This window comes from Chiloscyllium punctatum, chromosome 12 (genome assembly GCF_047496795.1).
Source record: "Chiloscyllium punctatum isolate Juve2018m chromosome 12, sChiPun1.3, whole genome shotgun sequence".
NCBI lineage: Eukaryota > Metazoa > Chordata > Chondrichthyes > Orectolobiformes > Hemiscylliidae > Chiloscyllium > Chiloscyllium punctatum.
Window position 1 is genome coordinate 22,761,536 of NC_092750.1, and position 26,540 is coordinate 22,788,075.

A 26,540-nucleotide genomic window follows, 5' to 3' on the forward strand; every position below is an offset into this window, starting at 1 on the left:
TGTGTCTTTTTGAGTAATACTTACATTGATAATTTCTTTATTTGGTGTTATTTGATAAATTTTGTTATTTTGATAGTTTTCCAATGAAGAATATTACAAAATGTTGTTTCTACGCGTTATTAAACCCTTGGAATTCTGAATAATCTCAACAAAGGAATAAGTCAGAAGATTTTTTTTCATATAGAGTGCAACTGGGGCAAGCAATACTTTTGATTCAGAATCTGCAACATCATTGAAATGTAATGTGAAACACATTTGAAAAGGCAAGCAAAAGGAAGAAGATAAACTGTTCAGACCAAATAGCTCCAACTGAAAATATAGTTCTTCAGCTCAAACCACATACAGGTAGCTCTTCTATAACACAATACAGCAGAATCACTGTATCCACCGGTTCGGTTGCCATGGTTTCAGTTATCCGCGTTTTACCGCAGCCCATAAATATTACATGGAACATTCCAGAAATAATTCCAGGGCTACCGGGGAGGTACATTTCCCATTTAAATTATAGGGTTCGCTACTATCTGCAGTTTCAGGCACCCACAGTAGGTCTTGGAATGTATCACCTGGGGGGGGGGGGGGGGGAGGGAAACACCTGTAGTTGTGTTCTCGTGTGACCCCATGCCATATAAAGATCATGTAATAAAAATAGCACTAAAAGTGCAATCGCATGATAACCAACACGTTTTAAAAGTTCATGCTTTTGAAATAGCATCCCCTATTCATCAGTCACGTTATAGCCAATTTGCATTGGTGAAACATGTGTTCTAGCAGAACGACCTGTACTAACACTGAATCATAGAGACACTTAGAACAGCCTAAGAACTTCCATAAAAGCCAAAATGTGATCATCAGTTGAAAATCTTTTGGAGCCTTGAAGGCCTATTTACCAGCCTGACTTTCAGGCAAGCCTTTATATGGGTGTCCAACACTTCAACCCAAAAGAGGTAAAAGACTGTTTAGTCATGCAAATTGGAATCCTACATCTATTATCCACTGGCAAAATGGTAATGAGACCCAAATCTGAAAATGGTGCAGGCCAAGCAGCTACTACATTAGCTGGACATCACTATACCAGACTTAAACTGGAAGTTCACACTATACTTTTTAAAGTACATATCAGATCAGCCAGTTATCCATTCACTCCAACAGAGAGAGTCAAAGTAAGCCCTAACCACATCTTTCATGACACAGATTATAAGCATGAAATAAAACAGTCTTTGTTAATTAGAAGTCCATTTTTTTCTCTACCTCCTCCCTGCCCTATGTGCTAAGTGGCCATACAACAGAAGTAGGGTCGAGAGTGTGGTGCTGGAAAAGCACAGCAGGTCAGGCAGCATCTGAGGAGCAGGAGAATTGACATCTTGGGCAAAAGCCCTTCATCCATTCCTGATGAAGGGTTTTTGCCTGGAACATCGATTTTCCTGCTCCTTAAATGCTGCCTGACCTGCTGTGCCTTTCCGGCACCACACTCTCGACTCTAATCTCTACCATCTGCAGTTGTCACTTTCGCCTAAACAACAGAAGTAACACGCTGTATTGGTGACACCTGACCCTGTGTGACGCAAGTAAGTTTCAACATTCCTGAGTTCTTAATCTTGGTAATCCCTAGTTTGTAACATTATTTTTCAGGATTCTGTCACAGTACATTGAATCCCAAGCTTCTTACAATTCCCAAAGTCTCTAATGAGTAACATGCAATACATAAGAACATTCTGTCATCCATGAGCTCATAGATCATTTGATAAAGAAGAATCTGGACTTCTGTAGTTTTCCATTCAAAACTATGAACAGGATTTTTCAGAGTAATCTGTTTTATATGTGAATAGGAGTATATTTTCAACTTATCTTATCCATGATCTAAGGAAACTTACCTGGTTGTTTTTTAGTTTCTTAACTAGAGGAAGAAAGACTGTAAATGGTCCCATGTTACTCAATGTTGATGTACATCCATTTTCTGAAAACATTAGAAGAAACTTCAGGCAAAACATATTTAAGCATCTCTTTTACAACAAAAAAAATCTGCTACCGATGAGAATTCGAAACAGGACATTACTACAAAATTACTTTTGAAGCAATAAAAGCGCAGATTTTGCTGTCAAAATCATGATGAGGCATAAGGAAATCCAAAGGTCATGTTTCAGTTGCAATGTTGCTAACTTTGTGAAAATACCATCTTGTTGCTGTCTCACTATTGGGAGAAAGTGAAACCTGCAGATGCTGGAGATCAGAGTCAAAAAGTGTGGTGGCTGGAAAAGCACAGCCGGTCAGGCAGCATCCGAGAAGCAGGAGAGTCGACATTTTAAACATAACCTCACCTCCTCCCACCATTCCTGATGAAAAGCTTATGCTCAAAATGTCGACACTCCTGCTCCTTGGATGCTGCCTGATTGACTGTGCTTTTCCAGCGCCACACTTTTTGACAGCTGTCTCACTACTGACATGCTTTGAATGATATGAAAATACTGTATTTGTATGTTGATATAAACTAAACTTACTGCAAAACGTTGTGATTTCAAGCTTAAGTATGCTTTTAGTGATGTTAAGTGTAAATTTGCTGCCAATCAGCAGTGAAAATTAACTCGAGATTGTGGTGCTGGAAAAACACAGCAGGTCAGGCAGCATCCGAGGAACAGGAGAGTTGACGTTTCCTGATTAAGAGCTTTTGCCCGAAATGTCGACTCCCCTGCTCCTCAGACGCTGCCTGACCTGCTGTGCTTTTCCAGCACCACACTCTCGACTCTAATCTCCAGCATCTGCAGTCTTCACTTTCGCCTAATGAAAATCAATTATTTAATTAATTAAATCTGAAGTTTCATTTCTTCAGGAACTGATTGCTGTTGGAGATTTTAAAAGTGGAGAACACAAAATAATTTTAATTTTACTTTTAAATTTGCTTCTTGTCTATATTTCTTAATCTGAACACTTCTTTCTTTCTGTCTTAGATTTGACATTGAATTTTCCTGCTCTCATTACACTTCTGTCTCTGTCCTTGTGCTGTTAATTCACAATCATTCAATCTGATTGGTTCAGAAGATACACAGTAACTTGTCCTGTTCCTTCAGGTATCAGGTTTCCCTTGCTGCAATGTTGTCAACGTGCACTTTCAACAATGTGCCAGGTAAGAAATGCAAAAATATAAACATGCAAGGTCATGTCTAATTAAACACAGATGTCAGTAGATGCTCTGTTACAGCATAACCTGACCCGCTGACTGGATTCACACTCAGATCAAAATGTTGGATGGAAGCAAGGCAGATTACAATTTGTGTGGACCCAAAGTCGACCTTGTCATAACTTCTCAAAACTACCTCGTTAAAATATTTTGGACAAGCTCCAGATTTCAAGAAGGCATCTGATTGGGACTTAACCAATCGGGTATTAATATAAGTGTGTTGTTGCAGCATTTCAAGCAATTGTAGTAGTTTAAAGAAGGGATATCTACAAAATGGCTTTAGAACAAAGCACCGTGTTTAGTTTAAAATCTGTGTCTGGTTGGTCTGTGGCTGGCCGAAGAGTCCCTAGGTTTCTTGAATGCAGCTATGAAATGCTGGAGAAAGCAAGATGAGTCTGTTTGGCGGTGGATCCAAGCAGATAGCTTAGGAGCTATGGAAAAAGGTGGACAGCAAGTTCCTGCTAATTCAATGACCTCAGAGACTAAGCTTCAAAGGGCTTATGAAATCTGGCAAAAGAATGCCTAAATATTTTCCGAGAATCCACTGTAACTAATAATTCTTTCTCCAAAAACTCCAATTGAATTGAAAATCATGAAATGGGAGCTGCCCTGATTTCATTGAGAACATTAGGTCTGCTTCGTGACGTATCATGTTTATGTGGGACAGGCACTCAGTTTTCACAGCATGGTAGGAATATGGACAAGGGATGGTACTGGTTCTAGAACACAACATTGCCTGCATGTGTTCGAAAAGACACCAGGTCAAGTTGCAGCACAAGGCATGTTGCCATTGTAGTATGTAACTACAACAAAATGAAATTCTTTTCAGACCTAGAAAGCCTCCTAAATAAAAGCAGCCTGCTGTCACACAAGATTCACAACTGACTTCATACTTTGGAGGAACACAGGATTGTATTTTCACAAATGAGCATCAAAAGGAAGCACAGTGCTAGGAAGCATCGGCACACCTCAGTAATGGCTTAATATTAACATATAGCTCTAACATTATTTTTCACGCAGATGTCCCTTCTGTCAAGGTTGAGAGTAGCTTATGTTTAGATTTAGATTCCCTACAGTGTGGAAACAGGCCCTTTGCCCAACCAGCCCACACCGACCCTCCGAAGAGTAACCCACCCACACCCATTTTCCCTCTGACTTATGCACCTAACGAGGTAAAAATAATGACTGCAGATACTGGAAACCAGATTCTGGATTAGTGGTGCTGGAAGAGCACAGCAGTTCAGGCAGCATCCAAGGAGCAGCGAAATCGACGTTTCGGGCAAAATCCCTTCATCAGGAATAAAGGCAGAGAGCCTGAAGCATCGAGAGAAAAGCTAGAGGAGGGTGGGGGTGGGGAGAAAGCAGCATAGAGTACAATAGGTGAGTGGGAGAGGGGATGAAGATGATAGGTCAGGGAGGAGAGGGTGGAGTGGATAGGTGGAAAAGGAGATAGGCAGGTAGGACAAGTCCGGACAAGTCATGGGGACAGTTACTGAGCTGGAAGTTTGGAACTAGGGTGAGGTGGGGGAAGGGGAAATGAGGAAACTGGTGAAGTCCACATTGATGCCCTGGGGTTGAAGTGTTCCGAGGCGGAAGATGAGGCGTTCTTCCTCCAGGTGTCTGGTGCTGAGGGAGCGGCGGTGAAGGAGGCCCAGGACCTCCATGTCCTCGGCAGAGTGGGAGGGGGAGTTGAAATGTTGGGCCACGGGGCAGTGTGGTGTCCCAGAGATGTTCCCTAAAGAGCTCTGCTAGGAAGCGCCCAGTCTCCCCAATGTAGAGGAGACCGCATCGGGAGCAACGGATACAATAAATGATATTAGTGGATGTGCAGGTAAAACCTTGATGGATGTGGATGGTTCCTTTAGGGCCTTGGATAGAGGTGAGGGAGGAGGTGTGGGCGCAAGTTTTACAGTTCCTGTGGTGGCAGGGGAAGGTGCCAGGATGGGAGGGTGGGTTGTAGGGGGGCGTGGACCTGACCAGGTAGTCACAGAGGGAACGGTCTTTGTGGAAGGCGGAAAGGGGTGGGGAGGGAAATATATCCCTGGTGGTGAGGTCTTTTTGGAGGTAGCAGATGATTTAGCTTATGCGAAGGTTGGTAGGGTGGAAGGTGAGCACCAGGGGCGTTCTGTCCTTGTTACGATTGGAGGGGTGGGGTGTGAGGATGGAGGCGTGGGATGTGGACGAGATGCGTTGGAGGGCATCTTTAACTATGTGGGAAGGAAAATTGGGGTCTCTAAAGAAAGAGTCCATCTGGTGTGTTCTGTGGTGGAACTGGTCCTCCTGGGAGCAGATACGGCGGAGGCAGAGGAATTGGAAATACAGGATGGCATTTTTGCAAGAGGTAGGGTGGGAAGAGGTATAATCCAGGTAGCTGTGGGAGTTGGTGGGTTTGTAAAAAATCTCAGTGTCAAGTTGGTCGTCATTAATGGAGATGGAGAGGTCCAGGAAGGGGAGGGAGGTGTCAGAGATGGTCCAGGTAAATTTAAGGTCAGGGTGGGATGTGTTGGTGAAGTTGATGAATTGCTCAATCTCCTCGCGGGAGCACGAGGTGGCACCAATGCAGTCATCAATGTAGCGGAGGAAGAGGTGGGGAGTGGTGCCGGTGTAATTACGGAAGATCAACTGTTCTACATAGCCAACAAAGAGACAGGCATAGCTGGGGCCCATAAGTGTGCCCATAGCTACCCCTTTGGTCTGGAGGAAGTGGGAGGATTCGAAAGAGAAATTGTTAAGGGTGAGGACCAGTTCAGCCAAACGACTGAGTGTGTCGGTGGAAGGGTACTGTTGGGAACTTCTGGAGAGGAAAAAACGGAGGGCTTGGAGGCCCTGGTCATGGCGGATGGAGGTGTAGAGGGATTGGATATCCATGGTGAAGATGAGGTGGTGAAGATGAGACATTGGGGGCCGGGGAAACGGAAGTCTTGGAGGAGGTGGAGGGCGTGGGTGGTGTCTCGAACGTATGTGAGGAGTTCCTGAACTAGGGGGGATAGGACAGTGTCGAAGTAGGTAGAGATGAGTTCAGTGGGGCAGGAGCATGCTGAGACAATGGGTCGGCCAGGGTGGTCAGGCTTGTGGATCTTGGGAAGGAGGTAGAACCGGGCAGTGCGGGGTTCCCAGACTATGAGGTTAGAGGCTGTGGGTGGGAGATTTCCTGAGGTGATGAGGTTCTGTATGGTCTGGGAGATGATGGTTTTACCTGGATTACACCTCTTCCCACCCTACCTCTTGCAAAAATGCCATCCCGTATTCCCAATTCCTCCGCCTCTGCCGTATCTGCTCCCAGGAGGACCAGTTCCACTACAGAACACACCAGATGGCCTCCTTCTTTAGAGACCCCAATTTCCCTTCCAACGCATCTCGTCCACATCCCGCACCTCCGCCCTCAGACCCCACCCCTCCAACCGTAACAAGGTTGGTGCTCACCTTCCACCCTACCAACCTTCGCATAAACTAAATCATCCACCGACATTTCCACTACCTCCAAAAAGACCCCACCACCAGGGATATATTTCCCTCCCACCCCTTTCCACATTCCGCAAAGACCGTTCCCTCTGTGACTACCTGGTCAGGTTCACGCCCCCCTACAACCCACCCTCCCATCCTGGCACCTTCCCCTGCCACCGCAGGAACTGTAAAATCTGCGCCCACACCTCCTCCCTCACCTCCATCCAAGGCCCTAAAGGAACCATCCACATCCATCAAGGTTTTACCTGCACATCCACTAATATCATTTATTGTATCCGTTGCTCCCGATGCAGTCTCCTCGACATTGGGGAGACTGCGCACCTCCTAGCAGAGCGCTTTAGGGGACATCACTGGGACACGCGCACCAATCAACCACACCGCCCCGTGGCCCAACATTTCAACTCCCCCTCCCACTCTGCCGAGGACATGGAGGTCCTGGGCCTCCTTCACCGCCGCTCCCTCACCACTAGACGCCTGGAGGAAGAACGCCTCATCTTCCGCCTCGGAACACTTCAACCCCAGGGCATCAATGTGGACTTCACCAGTTTCCTCATTTCCCCTTCCCCCACCTCACCATAGGTCCAAACTTCCAGCTCAGCACTTGTCCTACCTGCCTATCTCCTTTTCCACCTATCCACTCCACCCTCCCCCAGCCCCCGACCTATCACCTTCATCTCCTCCCCCACTCACCCATTGTACTCTATGCTACTTTCTCCCCACCCCCACCCTCCTCTAGCTTATCTCTCGACGCTTCAGGCTCTCTGCCTTTATTCCTGATGAAGGGCTTTTGCCCAAAACATCGATTTCCTTGGGTGCTGCCTGAACTGCTGTGCTCTTCCAGCACCACTAATCCAGAATTATGCACCTAACAGTGTGGGCAATTTAACATGGCCATTTCACCTGACCTGCATATCTTTGTGATTGTGGGAGTAAACTCACGCAGACACAGGGAGAATGTGCAAACTCCACACAGACAGTTGTCCGAGGCTGGCTATGGATTCATAGAGTCATATGCATGGCAACAGACCCTTCAGTCCAACTCGTCATGAAGAGCAAGTTTCACCAAACTAAACTAGTCCCATTTCGCCCAAATCCCTCTAAACCTTTCCCATTCCTGCACCTATCCAAATGTTGTAACTGCACCTGAATCTACCACTTCCTCAGGTATTTCATTCCATACGCAAAACCACCCTCTTTATGAAAATGTTGCCCCTCAGATCCCTTTTAAATCTTTCCCCTGTCACCTTAAACCTATGCCTTCCAGTTTGAATTTCCTCACCCTAAGGAAAAGACCTTTGCTACTCACCTTATCTATGCCCTTGGTGATTTTATAAAGCTTCAGGTTGAATGGAAGCCTTTAATTTTACTCACAAAGAGAAGGGCCGATGTATAATGGAATATTTATGCGGGGGAGGAAAAAGAAGTTAATTGAGCGAACAGATGTGTTTGCCAAGAGAACATTTCCTATGTGGGTGTGGCTTGAAAGTATTTCCCAAGCAGCACTATAAAGGCGGTCTGGTTTTAACATGTTGTGAGATTAGAGGGGGAGAGGCTTAACACTCATGTTCACCATTATCTAAGCCTCAAAGAGATACGAGTCTATCCAGATCAGTGGATGTACTGAACCAGTACTCAGTAGCAGGAACACAGTTGAAATTTGCACAGATAATGTTGTTTCTCTCTCAGAATTAAGCCACATCCAATACAGCCATTCTCCAAGTTAAATAGTGGCAAGAATGGTGTCTTAAAAAGGAGTTTTCAAATCCAAGCCATCTTCTCACTCCTAATAATTGGTGGTCCTTGTATTGGCAAGTGAAAATCTAAAGGGTTCAGAAGAAAGGGCCATGTTATAATAATTCAAACATAAAATACTTGGAGAAATATTGGAAAATTTACCAAACATCTGAAGTGACGCAGTGCTGTACTGGTTGGTGATAAGTTTTTGGATCACCTCCCTTATGGAGCCAATGCATTTACGGCCATCTCCAATCTCATTGGGTTTACAGACACACCTGAACATTAAAAAGAACAGCATAAATGAATCAACCACTGTGATCCAATGAATTACATTTATTTTAAACATAGTCTAAAGTAAAGAAACTTTTGAAAGAATCGTTTTAATGAAAGTTATGCTCAGTTTATATTTAACAATTTAGTTGCTTCTACTGGAAAAGAAATTGCAAGTTGGATTCAGGAAAAATTGATTCAAAGATCTCACCGTTAATGATAGGAAGACAAAAAAATTAAAAGTCACATCTGTTCTTTGGAAATAACAAGGAAAAATACTTGCATTCATAAAGTATCTTTCATCACTATGGAACCTCCCAAAGCACTTTAGTCAGTGTAATGTCGGAAACACAGCAGCCAATTTATGCACAGCAAGCTCCAAGAAACTGCAATATGATAATGACCAGATAATATGTTTCTTTGTGATGTTGAGAGGCAAATATTGAACAGGAATAAATCCTCTGTTTTTCAATGAATGGTGTTACGGGTTCTTTTATATACACCTACTTGGTCACACAGGGCATTGGATTAACTTTTCAAAAGACAGTGCCTCTAACAGCACAGCACTTCAGCTGTGATCTTTGTGTTCAAGTACTAGGAGCGAAAATGAACTTTCCCAACTTTCTGATCCAATGAAGCAAAGCTGTTACTAAGTGGATTACAACTGACAGCAAAAGTAGATTTTGAAAATGTTCACCATCACTTTGGAGATGTCACTAAATGAACTACATAATAGTAAAGTGTCTTTAATGTGACAAAACATCCCAAAACATTTCACAGAGACATTATAGAATCAAATACAACACATAGCCGTATGAGAAGATAACAAAACAAATGAACAAAAGCTTAGTCAAAAAGGTCAGATTTTAAGGAGTTTCACAACAAAGAAAAGCAAGGTAAAGAGGCCAGTGCATTAATATGATGACTGGGGTCTGTACGTCGTCAACAGAAGCGAGCTGAAACCACCCTATTATAAGCTAAAAAAAATTACCTACAAAGTAGACAATTGCAGGATTTCATCAGACCCTTTCTTTCTCTCTCAGGTTCGAGCTAAATGGGATCTGAAATCAACTGGCAGCACCAATGCTGCAGTTTAATGATTAACAAAACAACTATTACTATTGTAGACAGGCTTAGGAGAGAACTCCAGCAATTAGGGCCATTCTAGATCATGTGGTAGTGGAATTAACCTCAGGAAAACTGTGCTCATACCTTCATGAAGCCATGGAAAAAATTAACAGAAAGATTGCAATTAATCATTTCAAACATCTTAACTGGCTATTCTACATTGAGCTAACTAAGGCTCAGAAAAAGTGAGGATTGCAGCTGCTGGAGATCAGAGTTCAAAAAGTGTGGCGCCGGAAAAAGCATACCAGGTAAGGCAGTATCTGAGAAGCAGGAGAGTCAGGTGTGCTTTTCCAGCACCACACTTTTCAACTCTGATCTCCAGCAGCTGCAGTCCTCACTTTTCGGCCCTAACTGAGGCTCACATTTAAAAAAAACACAATATAACATTATCCTTCATTAGATGGTGATCAGGGTTCTCAACTCATATCCTTTTGCCTTTACATAGTCCATAATCCCTCCATTCCCTGCCTATGCAAGTATTTGCTAAGCTGTCTCGTCAGTATTGTCATTGTTTCTGCTTCTACCACATCCTGTGGCAATGCACTCCAGAAGCTTAACGTTTGTGAAAAAAGTTGCCTCTCCCATGTCCTTTAAACTTTCCCCCTTTTATCTACTGCATCCCCTAGTAATTGAGATTTCTATCCTGCAAAAAGGACTTCAACTACCAATTCTATTCATACCACTCATAATTTACAAATCTCTATCAGGTGCCCTCTGTCTCCAATGTTCAAGTGAAAACAATCATGTCCAATCTCTACTCGTAGCTAATACACTGCAAACCAGGCAACATCCTGGTAAACCATTCTGTAGTTTCTCCAAAGCCTTCACATCCTTCTGATAGTGGCAACCAAAACTAAATATAATATTCCAAATATTAAAGTTCTATACAGCAGTAACAATGTTTATGACTAGATTACTTACAGTGTGGAAACAGGCCCTTCAGCCCAACAAGTCCACACCGATGCACAACCCACCCACACCCATTCCCCTAACACTATGGGCAATTTAGCATGCACTTAACCTGCACATTTTTTTGGAATGTGGGAGGAAACTGGAGCACCCTGAGGAAACCCACACAGACACAGGGAGAATGTGCAAACTCCACACAGTCAGTCACCTGAGGCAGGAATTGAACCCAGGTCTCTGGCGCTGTGAGGCAGCAAGTGCTAACCACTGTGCCACCGTGCTGCCCACATATAATCCATATCCCAATGATGAAGGCAAGCATGCTATTTACCTTCTTGACCATATGATCCATTTGTGTTGTCACTTTCAGGGAACTATGGATCTGTATGCTTAGATCCCTCTGCATGCTTCGAACTGTATACTTTCCTCCTGCATTAGATCTTCCAAAATGCATCACCTTGCATGTGTCTGGATTAAATTCCATCTGTCATATCTCTGCCTAAGTTTCCAGCCTAACTTTATCCTGCTGTATTCTCTGGCAATCCTCAGTATCTGCACTCCCCAATCCATCCACATAAATAACTCATCACCTGTGATCTCTTCCAAATCATTTATATATATTACAAAAAGTGATACTCCAGTACTGATCCCTCTGGAACATCACTGGTCACAGGTCTCTAGTCAGAAAAGCACTGCTACTTTCTGTCTTCTATGATCAAACCACCTCTGTATCCAACTTACCAGTTTACCATGAATTCCATGTGACTTTGTGTATACTGTACACATTACAATTATACCTGTGAATTTATGGTCTCCTCTAGATTTCTTCATTGTATGGAATAAATGAGCAGCACATTTATGTTCCAATGGTGATATGTGTTTAATGAGATCAACAGCAGAACATCAATATCAAAGAATTTGCTCGCAAACACTTACTCAAAATTTCCTGGTGACACAGTTACACACTTTGCTGTCTTGTTACAGAGTGATGGCTTGCAAACATCTTTCAAGATGCAACTCTGTGAAGAATTTGTGGCGGCAAATCCATCCTTGCACTTGCAAGAAGACTTTAAAAAGAAAATAAATTTTTATAGAATTCTTTGTCTGTTATAAAATCACCAGAGGCTTCATATATGTAACTTGAAAACATGCATGGGTCAAACAATTTTCTTTTATTCTTTCCTGTTCTGGCCCATAGCTCTAAAGGTGTAGATTATCCTCCTGTTCAATTACAGAAAATAAGTAACCATTCTGCACATGAAACACATGAAGCTGAGTACTAGAAACAATTTTGATTGTAGACCTTGCTCACACCCGTCTTATTTGTCAAATGTGCTCACAACATATATATTCTTGGTCAGATTACTGATGGTTGGGGTTGGTTAACTCAGTTGCTGGATGGCCTGTTTGCAATGTAAGGTCAGCAGCATGGGTTCAGTTCCCACACTAACTGAGTTTACCATTAAGAACTCTCCTTCTCAACCTCTCCCCTCACCTGAGGCGTGGTGACTCTCACAGTATAACACCACCAATTGTCCGTCTCTAAGACAGCAGCCCTATGGTGTGGTGGGATTGTGGTGACTTTACCTTTACTTCTATTGGATAGCAATCAGGAGTGGAAATGCTGGATGCTTTCTCTCCCAATGAGCTAGATTTGTTGAGGCCAATTGAACTGCTCCCTATTACCCCTGCCTACATTCTCTACAGATCAAATCAGAAAATATCAGAACAAAACCAGAGACTTACTATCAACTATTACCAGGGAACTGAACCAAACATGTTAATCTGAATTACTTTGATTTCAGATCATTTAATAACAAATTTTCATGAATAAATCGTAAATAATAACATGCAAACTGAATCAAGTATTTTGTTAAATGTACCTTCCCTGGTCCCTCATACATGCACTGTGTAGAATTTTCTGGACAACCACCATTATCTACACTACAAGGATTGATTGGTAAACAAATCTTTCCATTTCCACGATAGTCAAGATGACAGGTACATTTATATTTTCCTTCACCAAGGTGTTCACAGTCTGCATTCTTGTCACAGATGTTTGTAGTACATGGATCTATTGCTAGAATACAGAATGACAAATAAAGGATTTAATTAAAAAATACTGAACATAAATTTCTCTGACAAATATGTTATATAGTAACAATCTATAAAAAACTGGCACCACCCAAAGAGGATGAAAGAGTTTACATAATAATCCTGTATGTATGAATTAATTATTAACAATCATTTAATTTGTACTGTGCATCATATACTCATTAATATAGATGAAACCGTTGCCAAATGCTTTATGGTGTGGTACCACCTACGTTCAAAAATATTGGCAACAATTTACATCATTTAACTGGAAGATCAGGTTGCATGCAAGTGTGAACAAGGTTTGGTCAGGCCATACTTAAGAAGTAATGCACACTGCTCTGTCTTCATTCTGTAAACAAGATGGAGAAGCACTGGCTTGCGTGCAAATGAAAATTATATGTCAAGATGCTACCAGAGCTAAGAGCTTACTAATACCAGAAAGTTGAACAAGTTCCAGTTGCCTCTTTTGAAAAGAGAAGACTTACAGATGACCCATACAGGGTGGAATTTCCCCTTCCCTACTGTGGTAAGAAAGATGGGAAAACATGGAATTTTTAAAAATCAGAATCTCAACACTGACCAAGTTTTTACAATTTTCCCCTCAAGCCAAAAATGGTGACCTCAGAATATTACCATTGAGCAGCGAGTACCGTCTGTTCATGCATTTGCATTTCACTAAAGTCCAACTTGCTCCATTTACATGACACTCCCAAGTCTTCTCTCTTTCCTCTAGAAACTAGATGGTACAAACTCTGGACATACAAATCAGAGCAGGGATTTGGTGGCTACAGTTCACCAAATACAAATTGCAGCCCTCTGTCAACAGTTTCTTCACAACAAGGCCCCCTGCACGGTCGATCTCACCGCCTGCCCACGCTGGCTGGAGAAAAATGCAATTAACGGGCATTGCAACTTGTTGCATCATGTTTCAGTTTGGTTCAGGTGGACAATCATTGCAGGGTAAAGTAAGTTTTGTGATGGCATTGCAGGTAGGTAAATAAGGAATAAAATAGGAACTGATATGTGAAGCCAGTATATTACAGCAAAAGGACCATGGCCACCACCTTCCTTGACCCTTCATCCGTACAAGTTATCATCAGCAAACACACCCATCTCACCACATTACAATACCTGCTGGTAGACCAATTTACACATTGCAGCCTATCAATTCGTCACTTCAGAACTCAAGGACACCCATGTCTTGCATGATTCTGCCAGATCAGTTTGAGCGAGGGGGCAGATGCATCTCTTGCATCTACAATGGATGCATTCTATGGTTGCTTCCTTAGCACTCACTCACTTTGCACTTACTTAGTGCTAGCCTCTACATACTTCATAGTGCAGCCTCACTGACTTCAGTGCTGACTGATGAGCTGACAGCCACTCTTTGACTCAGGTGCCTTTTAGTACATCATCTTCTGTATGCAGTCACAGGCTGACAGCCATTGTGACCCTCGGTACAAAGACATAGATTGCAAAGACTGGACAATTGCAGAGGTACAGACAGTCGATCTACCTGCCTGCCTGCGATCCCTCACCGTGAGCTCTCAGACAGTCGATCTCCCCACCTGCCTGTGATCCCTCACTGTGTGCTCTCAGACAGTCGAGCTCCCCACCTGCCTGTGATCCCTCACTGTGTGCTCTCAGACAGTAGATCTCCCCACCTGCCTGTGATCCCTCACTGTGTGCTCTCAGACAGTCGATCTCCCCACCTGCCTGTGATCCCTCACTGTGTGCTCTCAGACAGTCGATCTCCCCACCTGCCTGTGATCCCTCACTGTGTGCTCTCAGACAGTCGATCTCCCCACCTGCCTGTGATCCCTCACTGTGTGCTCTCAGACAGTCAATCTCCCCACCTGCCCACAGGGCTGGAGAAAAGTGTGTGCCTTAACTGGGATTGCAATTTGTTGCATCATGTTTCAGTTTAGTTCAGATGGATGATCAATACATGGTAAGTTTTATGATAGCAGTGCAGATAAGTAAATAAGAAATAAAATCGGAACTGATACATAAAGCCAGTATATTACAGTACTACGAACATAGGAGGAGAAAGTGAGGACTGCAGATGCTGGAGATCAGAGCTGAAAATGTGCTGCTGGAAAAGCACAGCAGGTCAGGCAGCATCCAAGGAACAGGAGAATCGACGTTTTGGGCATCAGCCCTTCTTCAGGATGGGATCAGCCCTTGGATGCTGCCTGACCTGCTGCGCTTTTCCAGCAACACATTTTCAGCTACAAACATAGGAGGCATGGATATTCAGCTCATCATGTCCATGCAAGAGCTGCTCTGCTAGTCTTGCTTCTTTCGGCTTTTGTCTTTGGACCTGCAGTTTTTATTGTTCATTTAGCTAATAGGTCGATACAATACAAATAAAAATTACTGGGAATGCTGCCGCATCCCATATCTGATATCTGTGCTACACAATCTGACTGGAGTCTCCAAAACAAATCACAATCACACAGAAGTGAGCTCCTGTACCTCCAGGAGCCAGCAACATCCAGGATGTTCCAGAGGCCAACCTGCAGTACTACTTGTATGATTGAGACATCGCGAACCACAAAATGAAGCATTAATGATGCGTGATGAACTTGGATTATCTAAAAATAAATCAACAATGTCCAACTTCCATGTGAAATGGGAAAATGAATTCCTGTTTATAACTGTAAGAGAGTTTACCTTATGCGTCACCAAAGTATATCAATAAATGGGGAAGGGAACTTGGAGCAAAATACACAGTGACACACAACATATTCCAGGATAGTTTTCCCTTAAATAGTATGCTCTGGAAAAGGGAAGTTTGCGAGAACTGAAGGCTGCTTTGAAAACCTTTTTTTGAAAATCAGCAGCGAAAGGATAAAGTCTGAACTGAAGCATCATCTTGCTTTGCCATCCTTTAGCTAAACACAAACAATCACTCACAGGTGGTGTAATGATTAAAGAGGCATCGACTGTGGCCGCTGACTCTTTATTCAAAGATTTTAATAAATAGGATTAAAAACTAACAGCAATCCACAGCATGTCCCTTGGTACTTCCATAATAGCAAGACGAGTGGAATCTTTGGCTAAAGACATCTTTCAGCAACTACTGTAGGACCTGAAGGACTGTGAATAAAGTTCAATGAAATCCATTGACATGAATTACACAGTTCAACTGTTAGGTTATTGTGAACATAATTCAGTAGGATATGGCAACTAAAGATGATCTTCTCACCCTTTTGCCCATAAAGAGAGAAGGGGGGGATGAGGATAGCTCCAACTAATTCAAAAAGATACGTGCTTGACAAAAACAATCCAGCCAAGAAACCAGTTTCCGTCTCAACTGAGGTTGCACCAGCTATGTGGACTTTGTAACATTATCAGTATTGTCAGGATTGTAAACTTGATTCAAGTATCAGCACACCAGCATCTCGTGTTTAAATCCTTATTCATCGAATTTGATTCTGCCTACAGTGAACTAATCTTCCATGCTAATGTGAGGTGATTAAGTCAAGGGGAGGTTCTGCAAAGTTTTGTAGATCTGATGCCTGAAACAGTCGCTTTTCAGGTGTGAAGTGTACATTGAGTTCTCAGATAATGCGTGGCTGCTCATCTTTACCAATATAATATCAAAACCAATTGAACTGAACTGTGAATTGCAGGAAGAACACTCAGCATATATGATCGGTACTGTGAATGCATTCAAATTGAAACAGGATCTATGGTGCTCCCAAGTGAAAAATTAAATCCTGCAACACGTTCCAAGTCTGAAGGAAATATACCAGAAAACGTCAAAGGCAAATAAAAACGGTTCCACACAGAAAACATCTGTGCACACCTGAGGAAGTTAGCAGAAGAATTCAACAGGCAATTTCAGAAATCAGTGTGCTGCTACAAATCATTGTGCTATTGTAAATCAATTTCTTCATGTTGACTTTGGTGAGTTGGTTGTGGCATTTGGTGGGTTGATCTTTAAAATTATAAATGGACTGGAAAGAGCAGAAGTGGGGAAAATGACATGTCTACTCATGGCTCATAGTTTCTGATTTGCCCACAATACTCAGATAGTTCCTTATGAATCCACTAGGGAAATGAAGAGAAATGTTTTTAGTCAAAGAGTGATTAGAATTTGGAATGCTGTGCCAAAAAGTGATTAAAGCAAGTAGTTTAGATGTTTTCAAAAGGAAACTAAACAGGTCTATTGAAAAGATATGCTGAAAAGTTGGACAGCTGAAAATAACATGGGAGTAGACTCGTGTGGAGTGGGAACCTGGTCAGAGAATGGCCCGTTTCTGTGATGTATAATCTATGTTAGGATGTGTGTCAAGCAATACACACTTAAAATCAAAATTATTAAAAATACATAAGTAAACAAAAATACTGTAAACAAATATGTTTGATGATCATGGTATTATACTTTCATATCCAAATAAATGCATATATTATACGAAAACATTGCTCAAGTTTCGGTTAAGAAGAAATTTGACCCAGCTACAATCTCCCAGATTCACGTTAAATTTATCAAAACATAGAACATAGAGCAGTACAGCACAGTACAGGAACTTCAGCCCTTGATGTTGTGCTGACCTTTTATACTACTCTAAGATCAAACTAAGCTACATACCCTTCATTTTACTATCATCCATGTGCCTATCCAAGAGTTGCTTAAATGACCCTAATGCGTCTCTAATGTCTCCTATACGCTTCCTTCAAATCCTTTAATATTTCTCTTCCTTAAATGCTTACCCAATTCTTTCTTAAAAGCTATGTTTGAATCAACTTCAGTAGAATATATTCCATGTTATAACAATTTCATGTGAGAGCTTTGTTACATTCTATCTCCAAGTGTTTAGTATTAATCATTAAATTATGTGCCCTGCTTTGATCCCCTGCAATTGAAAACAAAAGCTTTCATTATTTACACTTTCAAATTCTTTTAAAACTTTGAATACTTTAATTAGGGCCTGCTTTAGCCTTCTCGGCATTTGTAAATGCAGTTTGGGTTTCTGCTTAAATCTCTCATACATCCTCTCACCCATCAACATGCCAACAAATCTGCACAAGGTTAGAATGTGAAAAGTTACTAACTCCATGAAAACTTCAATTTTAGAAAATCTATTTAATAACACGTTTCTACACTTAGCTTGACTTATTTTCACAAAGAAGAATGTTTGTCTGAGAAATGTTTCCAACATCTGCAGTAATCTGCTTTTCAATGAGTCACCTTATTGGGGAATTAAATCACTTGGAATTAGTAACATTACATTTACTCAGAAACAGTATTATCTGCAGATCTTTGGTAACTCAGGCACACATTCAGTCTTGAAGCAATATAATTAAATAATAAACTTCTGGCGACTTCAAAGAAGACTCCCACACCTATGTTAACCTAATCTTTTCTTATTCCCTATATGAAGACTCGTAATTGATACTAGAGTCTTGCCAATAACTTAGCTTTAATTAAAATATAGCATTTCATCACCAGAGTTTTGGCCACACCACAAAGCAAGCGATTTAAATAAATATGGAAGACCATTGAGTATTACCGCACAAAGGCACCCCATGAGTGTTTGCATGATACATTCAGCCTATAATGAAGGGGCAATAATGACTCATGATCAAAATATCTATTTCTTTTCTAACACATGTTTGACTGTGATCTGTGACTGCTACTGTCTTGACACTATTAGGACAGAGGAAATAGTCAAGCTTATGCCAATTCTGAAATATCGCTCAATGTCATTCTCCTATCATTCCCCAATACACATTTCTTTTCCAAATCTTTAGCTACTTCCATTTCATAGATTCTGCTTCCAACTTTTTTTACAGATGCTCCCTAGAAAGCATGGTATGGCAACTGCTCTGCCCAGGACCATAAAAAAACTACAGAGAGTTGTAAACACAGCCCAGTCCATCATGAAAACTAGCCTTCCAATCTTTGACCCCATCTATACCTCTAGGTGCCTCAGGAAGGCAGCTAACATAATCAAAGACCCCTCCCACCCCAGTTATAATCTCTTGAAGCAGGCAGAATATACAATGGCTTAAAAACACATACTAACAGATTCAAGAACAGCTTCTTCTGCATAGTTCTTAGACTTCTGAGTGGACCTCTCAAATTGTAAATTTAATGTTGACCTCATTCATTGTGCACCTGCCCGCAGCCATAAGATTGTATTCTTCGTTATGTTCTATCACCTAATGTACTTTATATGGTATGGTGTGCCTGTACCACATGCAAAACAAATCTTTTCACTGTATCAAAACATTGTTTTGGTTGAGGCCCTTCAGTTCTTCGCAATCTTTCATAAAGAAAAAAATTTCTCCCAACCTTTCCCTTCCATCATTAGTTGATGGTCTTAAATGTCTCTCACTACTAACTTATTACACTGCCTTTTCAGTAAGTTGTTCATTAATTGTGTGTTAATTACTTTTTCTTTTCAAATGGAATGGAGATCTCTAGCGAGGCACCCTGTGAGAACAAATTAAGAGAACAACAGCCTTGTGCCAAGTGTTTTTACAATAGTACACCCATCAAAACAGCAACGAAATACATTGATCGACAATGGAAAGACACAACTGCCAAAAAATGATGAAAACAAATGGAATATGGGAAGCAAGTAGTTAAAAACACATAAATAAGACTCTACCCCAGTTTAATAAATGCACTGCACAAATGAAAAAAAGCAGCAAGTACTTTGTAAACATTGACGGAAAAGGTTTTAAAAATAAATATCATGAACTGGCGAAAACCATTATTTTCATTCTCAAATTTTGAGCAAAATTCTCTGCAAACTGTTAAGTGCTGAGAGAGTAAACTTCCTTACCCTTACAGGTCCTTTCAGACTTCAGAAAACCAGGCAGACACTTGCAGGTGAATGTCCCCTTTGTTTCTTCGACACACTGTGTGTTTTTTCCACATTGCAGTGACTTGCAAGCAGGATGCTCTGAGGAAAAGTAACAAACAATTATTCCACCCTTTGTACATTGCATTATCACATTCAAATTGTAACATGATATGCTGATGATACGAAAATTGAAAGCATTGGAAACAATGAGGACGATAGTGTAACATTTCAACAGGACATGGACAAGTTGAAGGAACGGGCGGACAGGTGGCAGATGAAGTTCAATATGGAGAAATGTAAGACAATTCATTTTGGTAGCAAGAATATGGAAAGAGAACATAAAAGAAAGGACATAGTTCTAAAGAAGGTGCAGGAACAGAGGAACCTGAGTGTATATGTACACAAGTCATGGAAAATGGCAGGACTGGTTAAAAAAAGTGGATAATATTGCATTCAGTGTCCAGCATTTTATTAACAGGGGCCCAAAGTATAAGAGAAAGGTGGTTGCCTTAAACTTGTCTATGACATTGTCCAACCTCACCTAAAGTATTATTGATTGTTTTGGGTGCCACACTTTCAGAAGAATGTGAAAGCACTGGAGAGGGTGCAGAAAGAATACTCAAGTATGATTCCAGGGATAAGAAACTTCAGTTATGAAGACAGATTGGAAAGATTAAGATTGTTTTCCTTGGCAAAAAGAAGGCTGAGAGAAGATTTGATAAGAGGCGCTCAAAATCATGAAGGGCAGGGACAGAAAAGATAGAGAGATACTGTTCCCACTCATGAAGGGGGCGAGAGCAAGACGGTGCAGATTTAAAATAAATGATAAAAAGAAGCAAAAGGGATTTGAGGAAAAACTTCTTTTACACAGTTAATGGTTATGATCTGCAATGTGCTACTGAAAAGTCAGATGGAGGCATGTTGAATTGAAGGATTCAAAAAACAATTAGATTAAATTAGTCTAGAGTCATAGAGATGTACTGCATGGAAATTGACTCTTCGATCCAACTCGTCCATGCTGACCAGATATTCTAGGTTCTGAGGGTCCCTTGACCCGAAACCATTAATTCTGATTTCTCTCCACAGATGTTGCCAGACCTGTGAGCCTTTCCAGCAATTTATATTTTTGTCTCAACATCCTTGTAAATCATATCTGAACCCTTTTAAGTTTAAAATCGTCTTTCCTGTAGCAGAGAGACCAGAACTAAACGCAGTATTCCAAAAGTGGTATGACCAATGTCTCATACAGCCGCAACATGACCTCGCAGCTCCTATACTCACTGATGAATAAAGGCAGGAATCTACCTGCAACTCCACTTTCAAGGAACTATGAACCTGCACTCCAAGATCCCTTTGTTCGGCAACACTTCCCGGGGCCCTATCATTAAGTGCACAAATCCTGCCCTGATTTGCTTTATCAAAATGTAGCCCCTCACATTTAGCTAGATTAAGTTGCATCTACCACTCCTTGGTCCATCAGCCCATCTGATCAAGGTCCTGTTATACTCTTGACTTGATCTAAAAAGGAAGAATTTGCAGGGTTACAGGGAGAAGGCTGGGGAGTGGCATAAACTGAAAGGCTCATTGGGAAAGCTGGTGCTGACATGATGGACAAAATAGCCCCTTTCTTCAACGTAATGATTCTGAGATTCTAAGATAGTGTGATTCTACAGTACTGCACTGCAAGGAGCAATTGTCCCACCATATCAGTAAATAATTTGAATTTGAGCTGTTGAGCTTGATTTAAAAACAGGATCTGGTCATCCATAATGCAAAATTTTTAAAATGTCACTCCAAGGAAATCTATAAACTAAATATCATAACTGAAAACACTGTTTCTTCTGATTAATAACAAGAATCCTGAATTCAACTTAAACAATGTTGCAGAACTCAATTATCATCAGTGCGGACAATCTAGCAGTTAAACGTTTCTAAGTCAAGTATGACAAGGCCACAGAGAATAGTTCATTCCATACTTCTTCCTGCAATATTCCTCCTCTTCCTATGTGTCAAGAAAGTTCTATTGAATAATGTTTTCCTTCCCTTCCACTTACCAATTCAATCCGAAGGACTTTGTATTTAATGGCTATTCCCAGCTGGAAATAGTAAACTTCATCATTCCATATAGATTTGCACCCAAGCACTAGACTTGACAGCATGAAACTTTTTGTCACCTAATTTTCCAGATTTTCACAATCTGTTGCCAGGTACCTAACAGTAGCTTTCTTGAGCATAATAGAGACTTGTGTGATTTGCCTTATATGCCAAAGCATTTACCTACAATTTAGGTACATGTAGCAAAGATTAAGGGGACTAACCACTGCTGACCATCACTGCTAGTTAACAAAATTAATGTACAAATTGACTTTCAATACTTTAAGGCTGAATATCCAGACAGGAGCTGTATGCGAAAGGTGCTCTAGAAAGTTTGCAGTTTTTCTAAAACATATACAGCGTAAAAATAAACAATTTGGTGGAAATAAGAAAATGTACAATAGAAGTAAATACAAACAAAACTTTCTCCAGAATTTGAAATCGATTCACAAATCGATTCACATTCTCTCAGTTCATTTAACAATGGTGCTATAGCTAGTTGCAAAAAGACTAAATTCCAAAGTAAAACTGCCTTGTGCTTCACTTTTTTTTGTAAAAAAAAGTATTTTCTCCACTTTTTCGGGAGCCTGGGCTGCTGTACCTCACACCTTCCCAGGTGTCTTTGAGATCTTCATCAAACCGACCACCAGGATTTACACCTGTTCTGTCTGAACAAGAGCCTGTTTTCTGCTTGCTGACTCTGAACAATGATGAGGCCTAATTCTTAAGGGTGTAAGTGAGAGAATTCCAGGAGAGATCCTTATGCTCTCCGTCGTGCATCACACTAGGTCTGCTGATACAGCAGGAATAATTTTAATCTGACTAACCAAGCAGGAAATTCAACAGTGAAGCACTAATTTTATACCATGCCTCAATTTACTTCTTGTTGACCTCAATGAGGAATTTAATATAATATAATATAATATAATCCCTACAGTGCAGAAGCAAGTCATTTGAGCCTTTGGGTCCAAACCATCCCTCCAGACAGCATCCCAGCAAGACCCAGCCCCCTACCTTATCCCTGTAATCCTGCATTTCCTATGTCTCACCCACCTAGCCTGCACATTCCTAGACAGTATGGGGAATTCAGCATGGCCAATCCACCTAACCTGCACATCTGAGCACCCGGGGGAAATCCATGCAGACAAGGGGAGAACATGCAAACTCCACACAGATAGTTGCCCAAGGATAGAATCGAAACCAAGTCCCTGGACTATGAGGCAGCAGTGCTAACCACTAAGCCACCGTGCCACTCTAGATGTTTCACCCAATCCTTTTAGATTAGTGCGATAGGCTGAAGCTGCCCCATTACATCATATTGCAGTGCTAGTAACTAAGTTACATTAAGAAAGCATAATTACCTTGGTCACATTGTGGCCCAGTGTAACCAGAAAAGCAAATGCACTTTCCATTTCCAGTGATCCCATTGCTGCAGATTCCATGTACACACCTGCATCCTTCAAATAAACATAATGGAGTTAAAAACAGCAAACAACATTTTCAGTATCGATTCTGATTGCCAGCAAGTAAGATTTTTCAATAGTTTAAGGTTGAATGCATTTAAGGAATTTTAAACATTGATAGTACAGCAATAATTTGAATGTGAACTCAGTATCAGTTGCATCATACATGCCAGGAATGTAACATGTTTGATCTTCCTGTTGTGCTGAGGTTTGATGGTTCCCAGCCAAGATTCTGCAATTCACTTCAATGGCCATTGGTTAAGGTGAGGAGAGGTAGTGTGAGTTCCTACTGTCTAGCGAGTGACTACTAATTGTAACATGAATCCAAATCTCAGCTCATCATGGCTTAAGATCCAACTCACAAATTTGCTGTCACTATCCTCTTTCATAGTAACAATCTATAGGGCCAGCCTGGTCTAGCGTGGGAGAAGAAACTCACCTGACAGTCTAATGAGAAGAGTCTCTGACTCTTGATTTAAATAAGACATGGTTTACTTCATGATAGCAAATAGGTACAGATTACTTTAGCATGGTCAACGTTGTTACTGAAACAACAAGGAAGGGTTAAATATTAGAATTTATACCTTCGAGATCATAAAGAATTCCCTTCCCTTGCCAATAGGTCTATGTGACATTATCGTATTGGGAAGTGCTCAATGCACTCCTCAGCATTAACGCTTTCAGGTTCGACATTCTTATACAACAGTGAACTCTGATGGAAGGATCCATGTTTAGTGAAGGTAAGATTGAGGTTTGTTGTGATGCTTGCAGGTGAAAATCTTGGCAAGATATGCTCAAATCTCAGGCATGAAAACCAGATATTTGCATACAACTTGGTAGACATGCAAAGCCTATATAATTACATCCCTAACAAGGAGACGAGGCCTTTTGAAGAATTGGGGAGCTCAAATAATTAGAGCATAGAAATAAAAAAGGAAGAAGTTCATAATAAATAGTGCTCAAATAAACAGAAAACAGTTGTCTTTTGCTTAACAAATGATTCTCAATTCACACTGTGAAGTTCACATGTTTATTCACTGTGAGTAGGTTTTGACTAGTAAATTATCCTACTTTTCTCTCGACAGAATTAAAGCAGGTTAAGAGATAATAACGAGACTTTCAATTCAGATGGAGAAAAAGGAATAAAAAGTATCATCAATAAAAGAGACTTTATATTTAATGTAGTGACTTTTACAACTTCAGGGCATCACCACAATGCTTCACAGCCAATAAAGTATTAGAGTCACAGAGTCATAGAGATGTACAGCACGGAAATAGACCCTTCGATCTAACTCGTCCACGCCAACCAGATATCCCAACCCAATCTAGTCTCACCTGCCATCACCTGGCCCATGTCCTGTAAGAATAATAGGGTGGTTATGGTAGGGGATTTTAACTTTCCAAACATAGACTGAGACTGGCATAGTGTTAAGGGTTTAGATGGAGAGGTATTTGTTAAGTGCGTACAAGAAAAATTTCTGATTCTGATACGTGGATATACCTACTAAAGAAGGTGCAAAACTTGACCTACTCTTGGGAAATAAGGCAGGGCAGGTGATTGAGGTGTCAGTGGGGGAGCACTTTGGGGCCAGCGACAATAATTCTATGAGTTTTAAAACAGTGATGGAAAAGGATAGACCAGATCTAAAAGTTGAAGTTCTAATTTGGAGGAAGGCTAATTTTGATGGTATTAGGCAAGAACTTTCAAAAGCTGATTAGGGGCAGATGTTTGCAGGTAAGGGGATGGCTGGAAAATGGGAAGCCTTCAGAAATGAGATAACAAGAGTCCAGAGAAAGTATATTCCTGTCAGGGTGAAAGGAAAAGCTGGTAGGTATAGGGAATGCTGGAAAATTCTACTTTTCTCTACTTTTCATCATTTATATAAATGATTTGGATGTGAACATAAGAGGTATGGTTAGTAAGTTTGCAGATGACACCAAAATTGGAGGTGTATGGGAGAGCGAAGAAGGTTACCCCCAATTACAATGGGATCTTGATAAGATGGGCCAATGTGCAGAGAAGTGGCAGATGGAGTTTAATTTAGATAAATGTGAGGTACTGCATTTTGGGAAAGCACATCTTAGCAGGACTTATACATTTAATGGTAAGGTCCTAGGGAGTGTTGCTGAACTGAGACCTTGGAGTGCAGGTTCATAGCTCCTTGAAAATGGAATTGAAGGTAGATAGGATAGTGAGGAAGGCGTTTGGTATGCTTTCCTTTATTGGTCAGAATATTGAGTACAGGTCATGTTGCGGTTGTACAGGACATTGGTTAGGCCACTTTTTCAATATTGTGTGCAACTCTGGTCTTCCTGTCTGAAGGATGTTGTGAAACTTGAAAGGGTTCAGAAAAGATTTACAAGGATGTTGCTTGGGTTGGAGGATTTGAGCTATAGGGAGAGGTTGAATAGGCTGGGGCTGTTTTCCCTAGAGCGTCGCAGGCTGGGGTGTGACCTAATAGAGGTTTATAAAATCATGAGGGGCATGGATAGGATAAATAGACAAAGTCTCTTCCCTTGGGTCAAGGAATCCAGAACTAGAGGACATAGGGTGAGAGGGGAAAGATATAAAAGAGACCTAAGAGGCAACACTTTCACACAGAAGGTGGTACGTGTATGGAATGAGCTGCCAGAGGAAGTGGTGGAGGCTGGAACAATTGCAACATTTAAAAGGCATCCGAATGGGTATATGAATAGGAAGGGTTTGGAGGGATATGGGCCGGGTGCTGGCAGTTGGGACTAGATTGGGTTGGGAAATCTGGTCGGTATGGACAAGTTGGACTGAAGGGTCTGTTTCCATGCTGTATTGTTGAAGTAAAGTCGCTATTGTAATGTGGGGAAACAGTGGCAACATCCCACAGGTGTCATGATCAGTTGGTTTGATTTCTAGTGATTTCAGTTGAAGAATAAATGTTAGCCAGGACACTTATTGCACTTTCTCTAGTCCCATGGTTATGTCCACATTAGACAGCCTCAGTTTTAATGTTTTATTCAAATGGATTCCATCATGTTTTGATAGCCTGGAGTACACACTCATGTCCTTGGACTCTTTGACACCTCTGGGATTGTTGGATATTGATAGTAAATGGAAAATTTGAGAAAATGTTCATTATCATAGCACTGATGAGCATAAATCTCAATTTGTTTTGCTCCAACTTCTCCTCCATAAACACATTTACAGTCAAAGTTGCCAAGAGCAGACTACAATTAAACAGAAAACAAAAGAATTGGCATTTCCTTATCAACTTTCACAAAAGATCATCGAAAGCACTACATTGCCAAAGAAATAGTTTGTAAGTTTGATTATGGTTTTCCTACATTGCATCTCAGAGTCAGAGATGAACAATTAAATAGTCTGGTTTGATTGTGGAAATTGAGGGAAAA

At 41.2% G+C, this 26,540-nt stretch overlaps 1 protein-coding gene across 2 annotated transcripts in view; it reads right to left on the bottom strand.

Annotated features, from left to right (window-relative positions):
* Window positions 1-26,540, bottom strand: part of stab1 (stabilin 1) — a 282,900-nt gene that overhangs the window by 211,639 nt on the left and 44,721 nt on the right. For both annotated transcript variants that reach the window (XM_072582082.1, XM_072582081.1), the window contains exons 6-11: window positions 23,055-23,150; window positions 19,579-19,698; window positions 12,562-12,758; window positions 11,615-11,745; window positions 8,534-8,649; window positions 1,872-1,954 (exon numbers count right to left, since the gene is read on the bottom strand). In XM_072582082.1, coding sequence (XP_072438183.1) covers window positions 1,872-1,954; window positions 8,534-8,649; window positions 11,615-11,745; window positions 12,562-12,758; window positions 19,579-19,698; window positions 23,055-23,150 — 743 coding nt within the window. The remainder of the gene's footprint in view (window positions 1-1,871; window positions 1,955-8,533; window positions 8,650-11,614; window positions 11,746-12,561; window positions 12,759-19,578; window positions 19,699-23,054; window positions 23,151-26,540) is intronic.